The sequence below is a fragment of the Drosophila rhopaloa genome, unplaced genomic scaffold (assembly GCF_018152115.1).
Source record: "Drosophila rhopaloa isolate 14029-0021.01 unplaced genomic scaffold, ASM1815211v1 contig_159, whole genome shotgun sequence".
NCBI lineage: Eukaryota > Metazoa > Arthropoda > Insecta > Diptera > Drosophilidae > Drosophila > Drosophila rhopaloa.
This window is the reverse complement of record NW_025335038.1, coordinates 221,479-240,795: the sequence shown is the minus strand read 5'-3', so window position 1 is coordinate 240,795 and position 19,317 is coordinate 221,479. Positions and strand designations below refer to the sequence as shown.

Genomic DNA, 19,317 nt, shown 5'->3' with positions numbered 1-19,317 from the left:
CAATCTAAATCTCGAGCTACAAGTCAGTCGTTTGTCTGTTTGCATGCTGCGCTGTTGAATCTATAAATTATTGTTCCAAGAGGGTTATTTGCAAAATTTTTCTGAAAAAATGCTTTACATATGCAGTAAGTGTTTGAAACACAGTCCCATATCAAGTCTAGCGAATAAAAATAAGCACACATCGTGCGCATTGCATTCGCAGCTCTTGTGGCTTTGCTCTGCCCCGTTTTGATGTTATGTGCTCCGTTGGAAGATCCGAATCCCAAGTCTCAGGTTGAATACATTAGCAGCGCCAAGAGAGTAGGATCGGCCATCGCATATCCTAATATTGTAACCATCACGCTGCCACCGGTCGTGACACGAACCGCTCCTCCTCCGCCGCCGGATTCCAAGAATTTCGCATATAATGCCGTGACGCAGACCTGGACACTGATTGCTCCCGGCGATCAGCTGCCCAACGAGGACACTCTCGTCTGGAATCAGAACAACGACAAATGGCTTACTCGCTAAGAATCCCGCAAATTGACGTGGCTATTCCTTAATCGTTATGTGCTTTAATTGTTAATAGTAATAAAACTAACAGGGGACACGATTTAGCGATGGTGACGGTTATGACTGGAGGCCACCGACTGACCCTGCTGTCTCAGTCGGCATAGTTCATCGGCACTGTAGTTCAGCTTGCGGGTGGCGTTTTCCGAAAACCGCTCGAATTTGGCCACCAATTCACCCAGCTGCGTCTTGATCGCCTGCACCTCGGCTTGTACGGCGCATAGGATATTCGCTTGGTTCTTCATCTTGACCGTTCCCTCCTGCTCTTGGCGCAATTGCTGGGGCACATTCGTGGCGGATCGGGGGCGCAGCAGCTCGTGCATGTGAAAGATGTTCTGCGGCGCCTTCTTGGGGGTCGCGATGGCCGGATCCGGCTGAAGGGAGTCCCTCGGGACCGGTTCCTGCTGACGCTGCAGGCTGCGGCTGAAGAAGTTGTAGTTGTTCTCGAATTGGCGGCGCCGAAGGCTTTGGTTTCTGTCGCGTCGCTCGGCCACCAGTTTATATACGTTCAGCTTGATGTCCTCGGGCAGCTGATTGTCGCGAGGGTCATTGGGACGGATAGTAAACTGTAGTTTGTCACGGGAGGTGCGCAAAAGAGCACTTCGCTTGCAGAGCTGAATCAAGTTGGTGGGCGCGGTTCTCAACAGGCGCGAAAAGAAGAGACTTTCTAGGCGTGACACCAGCTCCGCCTGGCGCACCAATCGATCCAGCGTGGCGCTCACTTGTAGGCCTTGGATGTCGCTGACGGCCAATCCCACCATTAAATTCGTCAGGATCACTGTGACGAGCAGCACGAAGGATAGAAATATGATGTGAGCGGTGACAGGAAACTTCACGGCATAGTCCCCATAGAATATGTCCTCGAACTCCAGCTCGCCGGACATCATGGTGATGGACTTCAGAAAAGACCACGTGATGTTTTCAAAAGCAGGATAATCATTGAAAAGCACGGCAAAGCTGAGACCAAAGGCTACTAGTAGGCATATGTAAGCCAGCAGAAATTTTGCAAAGTTAAAGGCCACTAAATGGGAAAGTAAGAGCGTTTCAGTTGACCTTTTCCTCTACACTTACGATTGTATAAGTTTACATACCTTTGGTGAACATTTGGACGTACACGCCAAATATGGGGAATCGCCCTACCAACATCATTAGCTCCAGCCAGACCAGCAAAATTACAACAGCGGCCACATGATGCTGCCACACCGGCACCGCTAGCAAATCGCCAGTTCGCAGTACCTCTGGAGACACACACAAAAGCACGCCAAAGACGATGGTCCATTGCAGCCAGTTCTCCCAGTACTTCGCGTAGCCGTGCAGACCGTGGGCCATCTGGAACACCTCCTTGCCCAGCAGGATGAGGTTTAAAATGATCACCAGGTACCCAGTAGTGGGCACGTAGCCCGGAGCCACGCACACCTCTCCCTCCTTACAGCAGCGCACGTAGACTGAGCACGTATAGAGCGTGAAAAGCAGAACGAAGAAAGTGTGGTAAGCCAGGCTCATAAGGAAGAACTTGCGAATGCGGCGCCACTTAAGGAAGAGAAACGTCTCGCACAGCGGGTGCATAAGGATCCGCTTCTGCCCGACCTCTATCAGGGAGAGCAGCAGCTCCGTTTCGCCACGCTCCATGGATGAACTGGGTACGAGAAGCCTGAAGTCCAGCTTTATCTGACAGTCTACGTCGCCGATTTCATGGTCGTTCGCCTTTATCGAACGGTCCAGTTTCTGCATGAGTTTAGGTATTATCTCGGGTGTGCGCCGCACTATGAACGATAGTGCCGAGACGTGTCCGTCGGTCCTGGCGGTTATATCCGCACCGTGCTCTGTGGATGAAAAGACCATTCAATTAACCAGGAATCACTGCAGTGAGTTATCCAGGTATTTTACCTATGAACGTGTACACACAGCTGCTAAATTCATTAAGTGCTGCGATGTGAAGCGGAGTATACCCATAGTTATCTGCCTGTGTGTAATAGTCATGAATTAATTTAAGGTTACATCAACGTTTTGTTTCTGTGGTGGGTTATAATGTAATAGGAAAACACTTTTAAAAGAAGAATTTAATTTATTTCCAGAATGATTTTGTAGTTTTAACTAAATAAACGTATAAATATACTGAACACGATAAAGGATTTGATGATATTAAAAACAGACATTGAACTAGAGGTAAAGGGAAATTTTAGGTATAAATAAAAAAAAACCACGTCGGTCTCTTCGTTTCTACGCAGAAACCTCAATCTCAATCATTTTTGTTTAAAACTTTGCAAAAAGTCTTCGTTCTGTTAAAAGGTGACCTACAATTGTTAGTTATTTGTAAGTTTCATATTAATTATTTGTAAGTTTCCAATGTCTTGCAAAAGGCTGATCCAAAATTGGACGTCTAGATTTCATAACTTTTCCAAATTTAAACCGATTTCAAAGGGGCTTTCCTCTTAGGACTTGTGGTTTGATTTTCTAATAATATGCATTTAAATTTCGGCAGATCTAAGTTTGCTTCCTTCCTTGTTTATAATGATTATAAGCTGTCATGCACGTATTCTAAAAAATATGGACTGTGAACAGTGCAAAATCCCTGGGAGGAAAAGCTTAAACAAAATTGACCCCTCACACATAAACTGACACCCACCTTGTTGACATCTGCTCCCGCCTTGAGCAGGGCGTTGCAGCAGTCCAGGCACCGCGACTGCTTAACAATGGCCGCGTGAAGGGCTGTTCTCCCGTCCCGGTAGGCGGCATTCACATTGGCCCCGTACGAGATGAGGACGTCTACGGTGCCGATCGACTGCGAAAGACAAGCCAGGTGCAAGGGCGTCTGGTGGCTGGCATTTCGGCAGTCCACCTCGGCCCGATGCTCCAGGAGCAGACGAGCACACTCCACGTAGTCGTTTTCAGCAGCTGCAATTAAGAGATACCCTTAAGCATTTGTTTGACAACGTCGATCGCTTCTGCTCACCTAAGTGCAGGGCCGTAACTTTTCCCTCGCCGAACTGGGATCGAACGTCGGCATTGTGGCTAAGGAGAAGCTGGACGCACTTAGCGAATCCCGCGGCGCTGGCAGTGTGCAGTGGCGTCTCCGTATAGACCTGGGGAGTGTTCGGATCCGCACCGTACTTTAGCAGGACCTCAACGCAGTCCACCGCGTTGACGTCGATGGCGTAGTGCAGCGCGGAACGCTTCTCGATGCCGATATTGATGTTTGCTTTGCGCCGCAGCAAAAGGAGAATGCACTCGACGCTCTTGGAACTAAGGGGAAAACGCTAATTAGCATCATTTGAGACTTTGAGGTCCATGTGTTGCCGCAGATGTGAATCACATGTGGAGGCACGGCACACCCAACACTCACCTTGCTGCACAGTGTAGCGACGTGACCTCCTTCCTAGCATCCCAGCGATTCGGGTCGGCGCCGCGGTCCAGAAGGACTTTGGCTATGGGGGCGTTAGCGCGGCAGCAGGCGAAGTGCAGGGGGGTTCGTCCCCGGCTGTCGGCCACGTTAGGGTCCGCGTTGTAGTGCTTTAGCAGGTAGAGGATGTTCTCTGCACTCCCGAATGCCGAGCAGCAGATTAGGGCCAGATTGCAGTCCCCGGAGTTGGCCAACAGTTCTACAGGGCTACAGGAGTTAGTCTGAAATGTAGGAGCCACCAGACGAAACTTGTACTCACCCAGGAAACAGCCAGACCGGACCATTTCCAGGACGTGCTTGCCACCCGGCGCCGCGGTCAGAGTTTCCTCAATCTCGTCGAGCTCCCAGAGAATCTGATTCTGCTGCTGGCGGGCGAAGATCTCGTGCGCCTCATCGCTGAAGACCCCGGCGCTATTGGCCTCACTGGAAATGCTTCGCTTGTCTAAGAGTAGGTCCTCATCCGCCGCCTGGTCGCTCTCCGAATTCCACTTTAGGTCATTTTCCTGCCAAGGCAAACACAAGAGTTAGCGGCCGGATGCCATTAAGAAATTGAGATCAAATCTGCTTTTGCTTCAACTAACAAATCAATTTACAATAAATCGAAATATTTGTAAACACTAATAACAAGTATATCCAAACAATTTAGACTAATCAATTTTTGTCTAGCTTTGTCTACGGAAGTTATCTTCCTTTCTTTAAAATAATTTTGTTCACTTTAATAATACTATGCATTGTAATTCACTTAAATAAATTAATAACAAAAATGAAACATTCAATTATAAGGCTCATGTAGGGCCAGGTCGCTCCACTTACAATAATCGAAAAGCGCACGTTCTCCATCTTTGCGCCGCCACTTCTGTCTGCGGTTATTTGTTTACACTCCCGTAGCCCAAATAATAATAAACTTTGGTTGCGTCCAAAAACGAGAGGCTGTTCAGCTGGCTCCGGCTGCCGATCGGATCCGATACAATCCGCCCTCTTAAGAGGGTCAATTACTTGGACGCCGAGATCGCCAATAATTCATGGCACGGAAATAATTATCCCCCGGCCAATCTGTGCGGACACTCTGAATCTGTTCAGCTCCAAATTAGTGAGATATTGCGGGCACTTGTGCACTCGCGCGTTTTGTTTATTTGTTCAAATATCTGGATATCTGGTGATTTCTTCGCACTGTGCTAATGTCTCAGGTTCGCCCCCGTCGCGCACCCTTCTCCCTTTTACACTGATCTGGATACCGTTATTGCGTCCGCGACCGATGGCAGCCAAGTTTCACGGAGAACTGATCTATCTAATCGCTTCGGGTCTCGGCCACCAGCGCCAGTTCCCAACACTTGTCCATTGCACTCTGAATGAGTGGCCAGTAGCTAGTAAATGTGTGTGAGTCAGATCATCAAGCAAGAGCACGCCGATTTGCTCCGCTCGTGTTTTCAAATTGCCCGCCTAGAAAAAATACGATGGCAACTCTACCACATTTCCAAATACATCTTTGACTTTCATGAGGGAAATACCCCTGTTGACCCGGATTCGGTATATTTTTGTGGTATTTTTTAGTGATTTCTGGGGCTTTGCATAATGGCCGACTTGAAAATAAAATATTACAATTTTAAAATGCAAATTTCCACCTGGCCGCCTAAAACCAGTAAAATGCGAGTCAAGATTTCGATTCCGCGCACATCTCTCCGTATTAAGGGGGGTTTAGTTTGTTCCCCAACACCCTCTATCAGACAGAAATCGGCGTTAAAGTAGGTACTGGCTTGACGTGGGCAGTGCTATAAAAGGCCCCGTATTCGACGCGCTCGCCACAGTTGGAAAGTGTGCGTTGGAAAGCGAAGATCGAGGAGTTGAATTGACAGATTCGAAGGCAGTCGCTGTTAAGGTGTGTGTGTGTGTGTATACCTAATTCCCAATATTTCCTCGTGCCGTCGCAAACAAAGAATACGTTAAAATGGTGGCTTACTACGATGAGTGCGACGCTATCGAAAACCCCAAGACTCTCACCGATTGGGTGCGTAATTTTCGCGTGAAGCGCCAGAAAATGCGTCGCAAGTTGCGGGGCGCTGGCAGCGACCTGCGCGTGAACGCCATTTTGTCGACGGCCCTGCTACACGCGGAGCATGAGCTGCGCAGGAAGCAGCAAGAGCGCTTTAGCCGCTGGCTGGAGATGCAAACGAGATTTGTGCCGCATGGCAGGACCCACTGCGCAAGTGACGCGTTGGACAACTCAAACGGCAAGGCTGCAGCGGAGGCGGAGGCAGAGAGCAATTTGTGGAGCAGCGAGCTCAGTGGCCTCGACAATTTTATGCGCAGCCTGAGCAGCAATAACAAGGGTGCCAGCAACAGCAATGGCAGCAACAGTTACACAGAAATTGACACCAACAACAACAATCACCTAAGCTGCACCATTGCAGTGGGCAGTTAGAAAGAGATGTCTATATAGTGTATGTGCCGTTTGGGTGTATACGTGAATGACACATACGCACATGCACAAAATGGTGGCAGGAAGAGAGAAAACTGTTTTTCAGTTGTCGAAATATTTCCCTTTACGTCGCCCTAGCTTTATTTGATCATTGTTAAACTAGTTTTATTACGACAACCCATTTCTCATTTGCAGTCGCAAACATGTGCAAGGCTGTTATAGATTATAATGAAAGAAGATTGGATGAGTGTGAGGAGACTAAGGAGCTAAGCATACGGCCTTCGAATCGAGAGTGGTATGAGTCATGGGCGCTGCCTCCAGAAATCCATGCAAAAAGCCACCAGGAAGAGCCTTTGGTCCCGGAGCACACTTGGTTTGTAAATCAGTATACTATTTACACCTATTTAAGTTACGTAGAATAAACTTGAGGCGAAATCGGAAGTGGCAGACGAATATTTCCACAACGTCTCGGCTAGGCAGAGACAAAGAAACTCAATACACACGCAAGTTTGCAAACGTGGATGTGTGCATGAGCGCTCGTGCTATTTTTGTGTACACCAAGTTTAGCTACTTTTGTTGTTGTCCGATGTGTCGAGAAATTCGATTTCGAATATTCGTCATCGCCATTTCTGCGAGGTACTTACAATTCACATTGAATCCCTAGCGTTGAAAAAGAAAACGGGGCAATAATGTAAAGTAAAATAAAAATTTAAATCATAAATGTACTTAAAGTAAGCATACAGAACTGATATTTGATAAAACCTAAAATAAAATTATTGTAAATGAATGTTGAAATCAATGCTGCCTTTACTTATTATTCACTCAAATTCGTCGCTAAGCAAACCCAATCCCCACTACCTCCCCCGTTTGTCATAACCCGCACCTATAATCGATTTTGTTTTGCAGTTTCCTGCTCCTCGCACGTTAATGGCAACGATGAGGAGGAACGGAACACTTAACAAGCAACTACGTCGCAGTGTGCAACTGAATGAAACCGAATACCGGTGATCCGGAGAACCAACCGCGACCATGCGACCATGACAACGGCTGGTAAGAAAGAAACACGATCGTCGCAGCGACGATGGCGTAGCGTTATAGAGTAACTGAGTGAGTCTCCACGTCTGTCCGAGTCACCCCCACCTCTACCGCCTGGCAGTGAGTTCCGCAAACCAGCATAGATCGCCGGAGCAGTGAGCAGCCGCAGCACACACCACCGAGTCTCCGTCTCCTCTGCATGACATGACATGACCATGCCATTGACAATGTCCATGCAATTCAGTCGCAGCTGATAGATTAATGGGGACAAGGCGGAATGCGGCAGCAGCTCCAGCTCGCATCAGCTTACCTGCGTTTGAAGCTCTCCTGGGTATTGCCAACTATCGACCACCAACTACCATCACCTATTCTACATAGAACGCTTCGCAGCTGCTGAGCACCACCCACCCATCCACACAGATACACGGTATTTGGTATATCAGCTGCGAACAAAATATTGCTTTCTGAACCGATTTACAGCGAAAATAACAGCGGAGCGGATCTGTCGTGTATCATCGAAATCATAACAACATTCTACGTCTTCTGCGGTTTGGATTTTTAGGAGCTCCTATCTCACCTTCGCATGTAAGCCGCAAGGGGTTATTATCGTGACTAACAGAACTGAATTTCCAACTGCTTTCGCTCGTCGCCCATCGTTGGACTTCGTCTCATTTACTCATTATATTTTTGGCAGGCAATGTTTGGACCCTAGGGATTCGCCCTTCCTTTTTTGTTAATCTTTGGGCTAGCTAAATCCGATTTAATCATTGTAGCGGCATCTTACAGTTGATCGGTCCCTGTGAGTGCCAGTGTGTGATGTGCACCGCACTATACTCTGCATTCTCCAAGTGCTCGGAGTCCTGAGGGCACCACCAGCAGATCTTCCAAGAAATTAAATCTGAAGCACGAGTGGAAGAGTTAGTAGACTAGGCACAAGCGTCACTTTTCGTTTATTTTTCTAGCGATGCATCGCAGTTGAACGGTGCCTGCGTGCATCTGCGGGAAAATGGCGGAGGAGGATCTTCCTAATACTGCGTTTTTGAATTTGAAGACCAGAAACATCGATGTGATGAAAGCCAAAGCGTAATTCGTTTTTGATACTAACTTCGATCAAAATGCTCCCGTTATATTATTTCTAGGCGGAATGCTCCTACGATAGCTACCATTAATATCGGATTTTCCTCTAGTGTTTATGCCGAGAAACAAAATCTTAAAAAGCTCAAGAGACTGACGGGTGGAACAACAAGTCAATCGTAAAAGCTAAACAATTGCTATTGAAAACCTTTTCTTTCGTATTTTGTAGAAATACATATTCATGGAAAGTTAACCAGCTGGGAAGTTGTAAGGCAGCCAATATTGGACGGTCCGCCCATCACATGTAAATTATATTTTGTATATCCAACGAAATATTTCTGTCTTGTAGCGATATGGTTGCAGTAGAATGTGCCTGCCCATATTTCATCGGTATTTATTGACGTCGAAAGCAACAGCAAACCCTCGACCACTTCAAAGTTATTCCACTGACTATGGCGATTGTGCAACTTCGGGACCGATAAAAAACGCATTTTCTATAAAGTTCCTCTTTATCGAATCCCAATGAAGTAGCGATTCATTAATGTATTCATTGCAGTGTTAATTCCAAGACATGAGGGAATCATAAAAACAGCAAAAGACTGACGAAAGGAGCATCCAAACTACCGTAACAATTATGAACTTTGCAATCGAAAACTTTTTTTTTCGTATTTATAGAAATGCATATTGGCGGACAGTTAAGCTGCAAGGGATTTGTACGCCAGCCTTTACTGGATCACACGTAAATTATTTGTAGTTTGTCGAACCAATTATTTCTGTCTTGTAGCGATGTGGTTGCAGTTGAATGTGCCTGCCCAGATCTCATCAGTAGCTTATGAGCCGAAAGCTAATGTGAACCGTCTATTCTAAGGCCTTGTAATGACTGCGTTTGAGCCACGCTTGGATCGTCAAAGTGCGCACTTTACACTGATGTTTCTCTATTCTGCCCAAATTCACTACCAAGACACGAGTTTCTCCCGGCTGTTCCGATACATAACACTGTCTACGCACCTATGTGCATTTACTTGTTTTAAAACCTACCGAGAACATGTAGCAAAATTTCTTGAGGCAATGGGAATCAAATGCCAACTTGAAAGCAATAACACCAACACTCGTCGCAGTCCAACATCCATACAACACGACGAATTCGATTTAAACGCAGGTCAGGCCTGAACTCAACTGGATTTTGCTTACACCTGTTTTTCAGCAAATTTGTCGGGCCAGGATGTGGAGTCTTGTAGCAGGAACGACCTTTGGCTTAGGGTATCGTGTCTATTGGCCGGGGTCCATAAAAATCTTACCGGAGTGAGAACTTTAGCAGTCATAAATTTATTTTACACTTCTTACAGCGGTGCTGCACAGTTGAATGTGCCTGTGGGCATCGACTTAGCGTTGGGAAGCTAGCGGCGGACCGGTCGGTTGATCAAGACGTACACCGCTCCTAGCTGGCCGAGTCTACTGCTGTGCTGCTGCAAATCGTTAAGGGAATCCAAACGATGCATCAAGTCCATCCAGTTAGGCTTCTCTAAGCAAGTAGAGCGCAACGCCGCTACAACGACAACCAATTTAAGCGTACCAGCGAACGAGAACAATACATCGAGTGAACATCGAGTATTACCACAGAAAGCATGCAAACAGAAACGGCGTCCTGCCGCCTTTGCTGATTGTGAACCTAATGCTTTTACATTACAGCCGAGGTTTCTGCCGAAGAGGTTAGCTGGTGTCCGTCTAATCACTAGGCAGTGCCCAGTACAGAGCAACCTGATGACTGGAGCAACCGTTGTTCAGACCGCATCGACTTGGGTGCCGTACCTTCCGGCCGCAAGATCCACACACGGGCGTTGCTACAGAGCCAAAGTCGGAGCGACAGTATGGCGCCGTGATGTGCTGAGCTGAGCCTAAGCACGTACTGCATTGCACCGCACAGACATGTGCGTTCGGTCCACGCTAAAGGGAAACAAATGCGTTTGGACCGAGAGCCGCTACACCGCACCATCACCAGTATTCGCTGAGAAGTGAGCTGATGTGTTGTCGTTGTTACAGGGCTGCTGCTGCAACTGCGCCACAGGCATCCTCGCCTAGCGTCGCTAATTATCACTCTTAGCGATCGGCAGAGTTCCTCATTTAGCGGTTTTCGTTGAATGCCATCCGGACAGATCAGAAGCTAACGACAAGGGAACCAATTGCGATTAATGTTTAAGCATCCGAATCCGAATGTGAAGGTGTGCAGCAGCAGCAGTTGAAGACTATCGGTCAGTCGAGACAGCTGGCCGAATTCGACGGACTTGCAAGACGGGGCGCAGGAGAGAAGAAACCTTTGATCACCTTCAGCGGGTTGTCGATTTATTTGCACTTTCCTTCCGTAGGTAGCCCAGAATATGAGAAAGCCCATATCCATCGCAAAGGGAAACAAATGCGATTAGTGTTCGAAGACCGAGCTGGGCGGCCAATGGGTCGCGCCACGCCCCGCCAGTTGAGCCCTTAACTCCTGGCTGCCGATCATCGTACCGCAAAGGGAATCAATTGCGAGGTGGTACTACAGCAGTCGAGCTCCCCGTTGAGCTCCTGGTCCTAGTCAAGCTCCCAGCTGAGCTTCTGGTCGAGTTCTTCGCTTCAGTATTAATATCGTAAAGGGAATCTAATGCGATGTACAGCGACAGCGGCAGGCAGGGTCACCCAAGACGCAAAGGTATATGAGCAGACTTCTAGTCGGTGCATTTACGCATTCCAGGAACGCCCAAGACCGCGACCCACTCACAAACTACTCGGCCAAGGTCTAATCTGGCTGCAATGCCAGGCGCGCCTTCAAGCATACTCGTCATGTTGGTCTCAAAGGGAATCCAAGAGACACGCGCCCCGCGGTACAGCCAACTAAGCACACTTTTATTTTGTTATTGTTCCTAAATCTATCATTGCAGCTTGACGATATAAGTAGCGAACATTTCAGACCCAGAGCCAAATTGAACTTGTAAAGCATTAGAATTGTCCTGTTAATTTGTTCGTAAATAATGTTAGCATTTTTTTTTATGAATTGTTAATCTGCATTGTAAGCTATTGTAAAGCATGACTTGTAAACTTTTGCCCTAAGAGCCAATACAGACGTCCTACTTCACTGAGGAGTGCATCGGGATTGCCTTTCGCTAGGCTAGACGTTCCGGTCCAGAAGTAGCAGCAGCAGCAGAAGCAGCAATCAGTTTATAGCAGGACCAATTTTAGCGCGAAATCCATGGCAGTGAGCAGTAAGCAAAGGGAGCAGCGTACGAGACGTTTTGAACTACAAAGGCCCTTTCAAGACCCGTTCCAAGGCAGGGAGAGCAGCATACAGAGGCAAAGCCAGTCTTGACATTCAGTACCTTCGCACTTGCACCTACTACCTTCGATCTGTATTCACTGGGTTTTCAATCACCAAATCCGCATCCTGGGTCTATTTGGAGCAGACTAGAAACGTAACACGACGTAGGAGCACACACGCTTTGATCATTTTTGATACGAGAAGTCTTATTCCCCTTTGGATCACCTTTCATAATCTGCAAGTGGAGCATCAATTAGGCTGGAGGTATCATTTCTTCGCTAAACACCATTTCAATCGACCCGCAACCGTTTTTTCGATACTCTACCACTGGCTTGGGATAGATTGCTCTTGATTCTCTGCTGTTATCAGCACTGATGGCGGCTCCAGATTTCATTTCTACATTGGACGCACTTACGTTTTTCTTCGCTACACACTGGTCGGTTAATTTTTCTCTGTGAGGACCCTTCGTGAGGATATTAGATTTGTTTGGATAATTGACATTTAAATTGGACTGCGGCGCGGGATTGACACTACTACGACTCGAATGACAGCGGCGTGGGAGTTAATGAGGACGGCGGCGGGGGAATTCAAAATCCAGACGACGGCGATGGATGCTAAGTTTTGACTGCGGCGAGGGATGCGAAGTTTTACATCGTGGGATTATTAGGGCGTTTAGGCCAGGGCGTTAGGGATATTCTAAAAACGACTGGGAATTACAATAATATTGACTGCGGCGGTGGAAGCTGGCGGCGTGGGATTGCATATTGGACTGCGGCGTGGGATAAGCGAGATAATTGCGGCAGCGAGGGATCCATTGTTTGATGACGGCGGCGAGGGATTTTTCTTAATTATGACTGCGGCGTGGGAGTATCTGACTGCTGCGGTGGACTCGGGGACTGCATCGTGGGAGCCTTTGACGGCGGCGAGGGACACCCTTCGATTCAAGATAGTTGAATCCAAGAAACATTTTTTTTTACAATCGGCCGTTGCATCGCACTCATTTATTAATAGTTCAAAGCTGATATACTTATTAGATGCCGTGATTAGCTTGATCACAGCCCCAATATCCGCACCCTTGACTCAGCCCATATCTGGAAAATTCGTATAGACATATATTTACACTTCTGGAATACCGGAAAGCAACCCAAATATTTATGCCGATTATCCGTTTTGGACGTGCAAATCGAACAAAACACAATAAATTGTTTTTGAAAAAATTATAACTTTGATGTATTTATTGTGTTTTTAAAAAAGGACTAATGTGCTCAGATAGAAAGGTTTCCATAAGGACTAGAGTAAGAACTTCCATTGACTGCGCGCCCGCCTTGCGAAACAGTGTGAGTCGTTTGATTGTATGCTGTATATGAAGTTCCATTGATTTTTCTGAAGATAAGTGCTGGGGCGACGACCTGACCTTGTGGAGCGTTTGGTTGGAACCAGCCCGATGGAAGAGCTCCCGTCTGTGGATTTTTGCTGGCTATCCAGCCGCTTGAAGCTGGTGCAGATGGCGCTGACACACTACCTGATGTGGCGCCGTAAAGTATCTGATTGGTGGGCAACCAAGTTCGATTTTGAGGGGGTAATGCAAATCCTGGATCTTGAAAAGAAGATTGGTGATATATTGGCACGGTCCCATTACGTGGTGCCATGTTACGGGTATAGTTTGTATTCACGGGACCAAAGGCCGAGTGATTGTATCCGCCGTTATGGGTGCGAGCAGGCGTGAAAACTGTGGCGTTGGCATGACGATGCGCTGGTCTGGCAACTCGTGCTACTACAATAGCCTGAAATTGTAGATGACCAAAAAGCACAGCTAAATGGAAATCGAACGGTATGTTAGGGGAAAGGTCTACACAAAATCTTATATATGTATATATTCTACCCAAAATTATGGCCAAGTAATACGACGACATCATCTTCGCGTGTATTCTCTTTAAAATTCAAACCGGAACTGTGTACGGAAACCCACTTAGACGTTGTGTACAACAAGAGCCAACAGTGCCCAGGTTATCAAGATTGTTTTTCAGAAGTAAATATATACATACATATATTATTTTTATATACCCTTATATGATTGTAGTAGTATAGTATAGTCTTATTACAGTTTGTCATCTCTGTTTGCTCTTATCAAATTTCCATGAACTGGGAACTCTAAGAATAAAATGCTGCTTTGACAAAAAACATCTCTGGCCGCAAGTACATACATACATATATTATTATACATAGATAAAGTTAGGAGTGTTATCCGATTTGGCGAAACCTACATAAATATATCAACCACGTGTCATTGCAAAAAGACCCTCGCAACTTCCTCGGCGAACTATTTGTATGTCTAAAAATTGTTGGTTAAATGCGGATTCGGATGTAGATGTAGAACTTTTGGACTCACCAGCACCACAAAATCGAGCGCAGTTGAATTTTTGCTCGTTCAGATAAAGCTGCATGTTGCTCCCGCAAATGGGACTGTACTGCGGGGTAGTGGGGCAGCTACCAAAGCAGTCCAGGAACTCCTGCGTCGGAGGCGCAGCTGGTGCAAATGGAGTGAGACCTCCGGGTATTCTAACATTGTTCACCAGTACCAAGTTAGAACTGGCGGACGAGAACGGCCCTGGCGTCGTTGTCCCAGCACCAGCCAATGGGTTTCTTGATGTTTGAAAAATAAGAGGGTCTTGGGTCGCCGCCAACTGACTTAAACAAGCCAAAATCAATATTAAGTGCCAGTAGCCGCACATTTTTAATCGGATCCGCAAAGTTTTTACTTCTAACGCTGCTGCCTGAGTGAAACTGAATCGAAACACACCTGTTATTCAAAATTTGTTGCATTTAAGCATACATATGTTTGTGAAAGACGTCAATACAATTCAGGCAGTGGCGTTCGCAGAGTAGAATCAAGAGGAGTGTAATGATTATATATAAGTTGCTGCTCCAAATATACTGAAAGGTATTCGCATTTACTTATTTTATTTAATCTTAAATGTATTTCTTTCATTCATTGTTTACGAGTAAAATGCGTACGCCACTGAATACAGGTTTGAGAGGTAGACGTCATGGAAAATCCAGTTCTATGAAATGACAGCAATCAGTTTTAAGTTTATTATTGACTCTGATAAGCTAGGGTGGGACCATCAGAAATCCCCGATTTGAATCATCAAATCTAGTTGATCTGGTTTAACCCAACAGTCTAGTGTGCAATTAAAGCACATCTTAGCCAATGATAATATTACTGTATGGGACTGCTGTTACTCGAGGCCCCGGCATTGAGTGGGCAGGCGAAGCATATTGCATAGAACGCTCGAGCTTTAGGTATATTTCCGAGATTCCTACAAAACCAATGCAAGCTGAAAAAAGTATTATTTGTATAGTATTTGCGCATATACCCGAGTTGGTTCTGTTACTTACAGTTTGAAGTACGAGGCACACTCATTGGCCCAGAAACATTATTAACTTCAATAGTACCTCTCCTGTTCGGGTTTTTCGGAATCATGGATGGCTGATAATCTGGACTCAATGTTCTTTGTAAGCATTTGCCCATATGTTGGCCTCGACGAGACCGACGACAGCGACAGACAGCCAATAAGTTTTTATACATCTCCGGAGACACAAAACTAGATTCGCCCTGGTTGTTGTGCAAAATTGGACATAGGTCTATAAAAACGTATATTTAGAACTTGAAACCCAAAGCTGAACTGGGTTTACCTTGGAGTTTTAGCTGTTCCATTAATTGAGAATCAATTTCATTTTGGTGGTAGAACTTGTTAGTTTGCTTGTCTGAAATTTGGGTCCATACTTTTGGAAAGCTACGGCGCGACTTGTGCTCCATGCCTACTTGTTCCCTTCTAAAATTATACAAAATGTTTAATACTCAGAAACTTAATTACATGTAACAAGGACTAACAGTTTTCCAATAACTTTAGCTGGGTCCATCGCACGTCTTTTTCTGAAAATATTTGTTTGATAAAACGGTTCACTGTTTACCATAGTAACAAGAGCATATTTGTAGCTGACTCCAACCAAACAAAATCATCTCGTAACGAGGTAAAAAGTCTTGACAATCACACCTTTACATACAAAATATAAAATTTAGTGACGAAATATTATTATTATAAAATGCCATTAAACATCAACATTTTTGTATTCTTAGTTATACCGTAAAACCGCAAAAATAAAGCCAGGTATCGGTCGAATCTGAAAAATCTGATAATGACGAGCAGGCCGTGCTTGTTTAGTTTCGAGTTACTAAAAATTCTAAATTCGAACCGTTTTCGGTGGCTTGCTGATCTGTGCTCTCGTCTGTGACTCTTGACCCCGCGAAGATGCTGCTAGGTGGCTTGCAGCCCAGTTATGGAATTGAGGAAGTACCGCCATCAATGGACTGGACCACCCCACCAAATCGAAGGCACTGCGATGAGGAGTATTTGCTTCTTGTCCTCGCTTTGTCCATTTTCACCCAGTTGCTCTTGGTGCTCTACGTGGGAATCGGCGTCTTTCAGCCGTGTTCCTTGACAGGAACGCAGTCGAACGAATGCCAGAAAAGAATCTTCGCCAGCTTTATCTTTCGTAGACTTCTCCTCCAGCTGGATGAGGCCTTCTGTCCGCAGGTGGGAATTACTAAAAAAGAACGGTTGGACTCATGCCTGAGGTCTAGCGAAAAGGTAATCTCGGCCATCCAACTGTTCCGGCGGGATGCTCTAAAGGTGCTCCAACCAGAAAAGGATCTTTCATCGGCGCTGGCCAGCGAAATATACTGCGTGCTGGACGAGGAAGAGCATGAACTAGCTTTTAATGGCTATGGATGTACCTATACTAAAGCCGAAGTCACCGATAAGTTTTTGATGTACATGCTATATCCGGAACGAATTGTACCAGAGGCCAAGTAAAGTCATTCTTTGGCGTTCCTTCGAAACCTTGTGGGTTCGAGGTTGGATTTTTCAGTAGTATCTTTTTGCAAATCTGATATAAAAGCCCATAACTTTTTTACAGACATCTGATTTTAAAGTGGCATACTTCTAAATGATTGTAATTTAATTCTCTAAAAATCTGTGTTTTCCGCTTGGTTTGTATTTTTGGGTCGATTTTTCGTCATTTTAATGATGTTGCCCCTTTCCAAATTTTCGAAAATGGCTTCCCAGAAAAGTCACCTAAAATCTGAACTTCTAAGCCCATAACTTTTCTTACAGAAATCCGATTTCAAAGTAGCATACTTCTAAATAATTGTGGTTATATTCTGTAAAAATCAGTGTTTTCAGCTTGGTTTGTATTATTCGTCATTTTAATGAAAAATGGCTGCACACCTAAAACCAGCACCTCTAAGCCCATAACTTTTCTTTCAGGCATCCGATTTCAAAGTGGCATACTTCTAAATTATTGTGTTTATATTCTCTAAAAATCTGTGTTTTCAGCTTGGTTTGTATTTTTGGGTCGATTTTTCGTAATTTTAATGAGGTTACTACCCCTTTCCAAATTTTCGAAAATGGCTTACCAGAAAAGTCACCTAAAACCTGCACTTCTAAGCCCATAACTTTTCTTACAGACATCCGATTTCAAAGTGGCATACTTCCAAATGATTGTTATTTAATTCTCTAAAAATCTGTGTTTTCAGCTTGGTTTGAAATTTGTGGTCGATTTTTCGTAATTTTAATGATGGTACCCTTTTCCAAATTTTTATACCCTTGCAGAGGGTATTATAATTTCAGTCAAAAGTTTGCAACGCAGTGAAGGAGACATTTCCGACCCTATAAAGTATATATATTCTTGATCAGCATCACCAGGAGAGTCGATCTAGCCATGTCCGTCTGTCCGTCTGTCCGTCCGTCTGTCCGTCCGTCTGTCCGTCTGTCAGTCTGTCCGTCTGTCCGTCCGTTTCTACGCAAACTAGTCCCTCAGTTTTAAAGCTATCTGCTCGAAACTTTCCCAAAAGTTGTCTTTCTATTGCAGGTAGTATATAAGTCGGAACGAGCCGGATCGGGCGACTATATCATATAGCTGCCATATAACTGAACGATCGGAAAAGCCATAACTTTGGTGTTTTTAAAGATAAGAAGTTGGGACTTCTATGGGTTTTATTTTTGGCCAATCAATCCGACATACCGAATTTCATAAGGATCGGCCGACTATATCTTATAGCTGCAATATACCTGATTGATCGGAAGTGCCATAACTTGGTGTTTGTAAAGTTAAGAAGTTGGGATTTTCTATGGGTTTTATTTTTGGCCAATCAATCCGACATACCAAATTTCATAAGGATCGGCCGACTATATCTTATAGCTGCCATATAACTGAACGATTAGAAATGCCATAACTTTGGTGTTTTTAAAGTTAGGAAGTTGGGATTTTTTATGAGTATTAAGAATGCATCATATGAATAATTTTGGAGAATATAATTTACAGAGTATTCTGCAAGGGTATATCAACTTCGGCTCCGCCCGAAGTTAGCTTTCCTTTCTTGTCGAAAATGGCTTTGCAGAAAAGTCACCTAAAACCTGCACTTCTAAGCCCATAACTTTTCTTACAGACATCCGATTTCAAAGTGGCATACTTCTAAATGATTGTAATTTAATTCTCTAAAAATCAGCTTGGTTTGAAATTTGGGGTCGATTTTTCGTAATTTTAATTATGTTACCCCTTTCCAAATTTTCGAAAAATTACTTCCCAGAAAGCCACCTGAATCCAGCACCTCTAAGCCCATAACTTTTCTTTCAGGCATCCGATTTCAAAGTGGCATACTTCTAAATTATTGTGTTTATATTCTCTAAAAATCTGTGTTTTCAGCTTGGTTTGTATTTTTGGGTCGATTTTTTCGTAATTTTAATGATGTTACCCCTTTCCAAATTTTTGAAAATTGGCTTCCCAGAAAAGTCACTTAAATCCAGCACCTCTAAGCCCATAACTTTTTTACAGACATCCGATTTCAAAGTGGCATACTTCTAAATGATTGTAATTTAATTCTCTAAAAATCTTTGCTTTCAGCTTGGTTTGAAATTTGGGGTCGATTTTTCGTAATTTTAATGATGTTGCCCCTTTCCAAATTTTCGAAAAATGGCTTCGCAGAAAAGTAACCTGAATCCAGCACCTCTAAGCCCATAACTTTTCTTACAGCCATCCGATTTGAAAGTGGCATACTTCTAAATTATTGTGTTTATATTCTCTAAAAATCTGTGTTTTCAGCTTGATTTGTATTTTTGGGTCGATTTTTCGTAATTTTAATGATGTTACTACCCCTTTCCAAATTTTCGAAAATGGCTTTGCAGAAAAGTCACTTAAAACCTGCAGTTCTAAGCCCATAACTTTTCTTACAGACATCCGATTTCAAAGTGGCATACTTCTAAATGATTGTAATTTAATTCTCTAAAGATCTGTGTTTTCAGCTTGGTTTGAAATTTGGGGTCGATTTTTCGTAATTTTAATGATGTTACCCCTTTCCAAATTTTCGACAATTGGCTTCCCAGAAAAGTCACTTAAATCCAGCATCTCTAAGCCCATAACTTTTTTACAGACATCCGATTTCAAAGTGGCATACTTCTAAATGATTGTAATTTAATTCTCTAAATATCAGCT

At 44.6% G+C, this 19,317-nt stretch overlaps 7 protein-coding genes and 1 long non-coding RNA gene across 11 annotated transcripts; 4 read left to right on the top strand and 4 right to left on the bottom strand.

Moving 5' to 3' along the window:
- The first annotated feature begins 5 nt into the window (after positions 1 to 5).
- On the top strand, positions 6 to 592 carry LOC108046611. Its single transcript, XM_017126431.2, has 2 exons — positions 6 to 125; positions 203 to 592. Exons 1-2 carry the CDS (start codon positions 110 to 112, stop codon positions 508 to 510), a joined length of 324 nt encoding a protein of 107 aa, XP_016981920.1. The 5' UTR covers positions 6 to 109; the 3' UTR covers positions 511 to 592.
- On the bottom strand, positions 539 to 5,585 carry LOC108046567 (transient receptor potential channel pyrexia). Its single transcript, XM_017126356.2, has 8 exons — positions 4,763 to 5,585; positions 4,209 to 4,452; positions 3,893 to 4,148; positions 3,503 to 3,792; positions 3,176 to 3,444; positions 2,437 to 2,512; positions 1,641 to 2,372; positions 539 to 1,570 (listed from the first exon to the last, which is right to left on the bottom strand). The coding sequence occupies exons 1-8, from the start codon at positions 4,787 to 4,789 to the stop codon at positions 594 to 596; spliced, it is 2,871 nt and encodes a 956-aa protein (XP_016981845.1). The 5' UTR covers positions 4,790 to 5,585; the 3' UTR covers positions 539 to 593.
- A 112-nt stretch (positions 5,586 to 5,697) lies between these two features.
- Positions 5,698 to 12,600, top strand: LOC108046620. 2 transcript variants are annotated; one of them, XR_001769393.2, is made up of 4 exons: positions 5,698 to 5,825; positions 6,561 to 6,738; positions 7,272 to 11,332; positions 11,390 to 12,600. It is a non-coding gene; the product is annotated as an uncharacterized LOC108046620 (long non-coding RNA). The 2 variants fall into 2 exon arrangements; XR_001769392.2 differs by having other exon boundaries at positions 5,700 to 5,825; positions 7,272 to 12,600.
- LOC108046585 lies at positions 5,832 to 6,554 on the top strand. Its single transcript, XM_017126395.1, has one exon. The coding sequence runs from the start codon at positions 5,895 to 5,897 to the stop codon at positions 6,366 to 6,368; it is 474 nt and encodes a 157-aa protein (XP_016981884.1). The 5' UTR covers positions 5,832 to 5,894; the 3' UTR covers positions 6,369 to 6,554.
- Positions 12,601 to 12,965: 365 nt separating the features above from the next.
- On the bottom strand, positions 12,966 to 13,779 carry LOC108046579. Of its 2 annotated transcripts, XM_017126382.2 has the most exons (3): positions 13,646 to 13,779; positions 13,418 to 13,576; positions 12,966 to 13,360 (listed from the first exon to the last, which is right to left on the bottom strand). In XM_017126382.2, exons 1-3 carry the CDS (start codon positions 13,677 to 13,679, stop codon positions 13,029 to 13,031), a joined length of 525 nt encoding a protein of 174 aa, XP_016981871.1. In that variant the 5' UTR covers positions 13,680 to 13,779; the 3' UTR covers positions 12,966 to 13,028. The 2 variants fall into 2 exon arrangements, with proteins under 2 accessions (XP_016981871.1, XP_044313424.1); XM_044457489.1 differs by having other exon boundaries at positions 12,966 to 13,576; positions 13,646 to 13,769.
- On the bottom strand, positions 13,455 to 14,583 carry LOC108046593. 2 transcript variants are annotated; one of them, XM_017126407.1, is made up of 4 exons: positions 14,153 to 14,583; positions 13,986 to 14,095; positions 13,828 to 13,914; positions 13,455 to 13,547 (listed from the first exon to the last, which is right to left on the bottom strand). In XM_017126407.1, exons 1-2 carry the CDS (start codon positions 14,493 to 14,495, stop codon positions 14,037 to 14,039), a joined length of 402 nt encoding a protein of 133 aa, XP_016981896.1. In that variant the 5' UTR covers positions 14,496 to 14,583; the 3' UTR covers positions 13,455 to 13,547; positions 13,828 to 13,914; positions 13,986 to 14,036. The 2 variants fall into 2 exon arrangements, with proteins under 2 accessions (XP_016981896.1, XP_044313425.1); XM_044457490.1 differs by having other exon boundaries at positions 13,828 to 14,095; positions 14,153 to 14,582.
- Positions 14,584 to 14,680: 97 nt separating this feature from the next.
- Positions 14,681 to 15,813, bottom strand: LOC108046576. The gene is made up of 4 exons (XM_017126368.2): positions 15,659 to 15,813; positions 15,460 to 15,599; positions 15,163 to 15,408; positions 14,681 to 15,101 (listed from the first exon to the last, which is right to left on the bottom strand). The coding sequence occupies exons 1-4, from the start codon at positions 15,739 to 15,741 to the stop codon at positions 14,968 to 14,970; spliced, it is 603 nt and encodes a 200-aa protein (XP_016981857.1). The 5' UTR covers positions 15,742 to 15,813; the 3' UTR covers positions 14,681 to 14,967.
- Positions 15,814 to 15,973: 160 nt separating this feature from the next.
- LOC108046562 lies at positions 15,974 to 16,744 on the top strand. The gene has a single exon (XM_017126342.2). The coding sequence runs from the start codon at positions 16,077 to 16,079 to the stop codon at positions 16,638 to 16,640; it is 564 nt and encodes a 187-aa protein (XP_016981831.2). The 5' UTR covers positions 15,974 to 16,076; the 3' UTR covers positions 16,641 to 16,744.
- Positions 16,745 to 19,317: the final 2,573 nt, after the last annotated feature.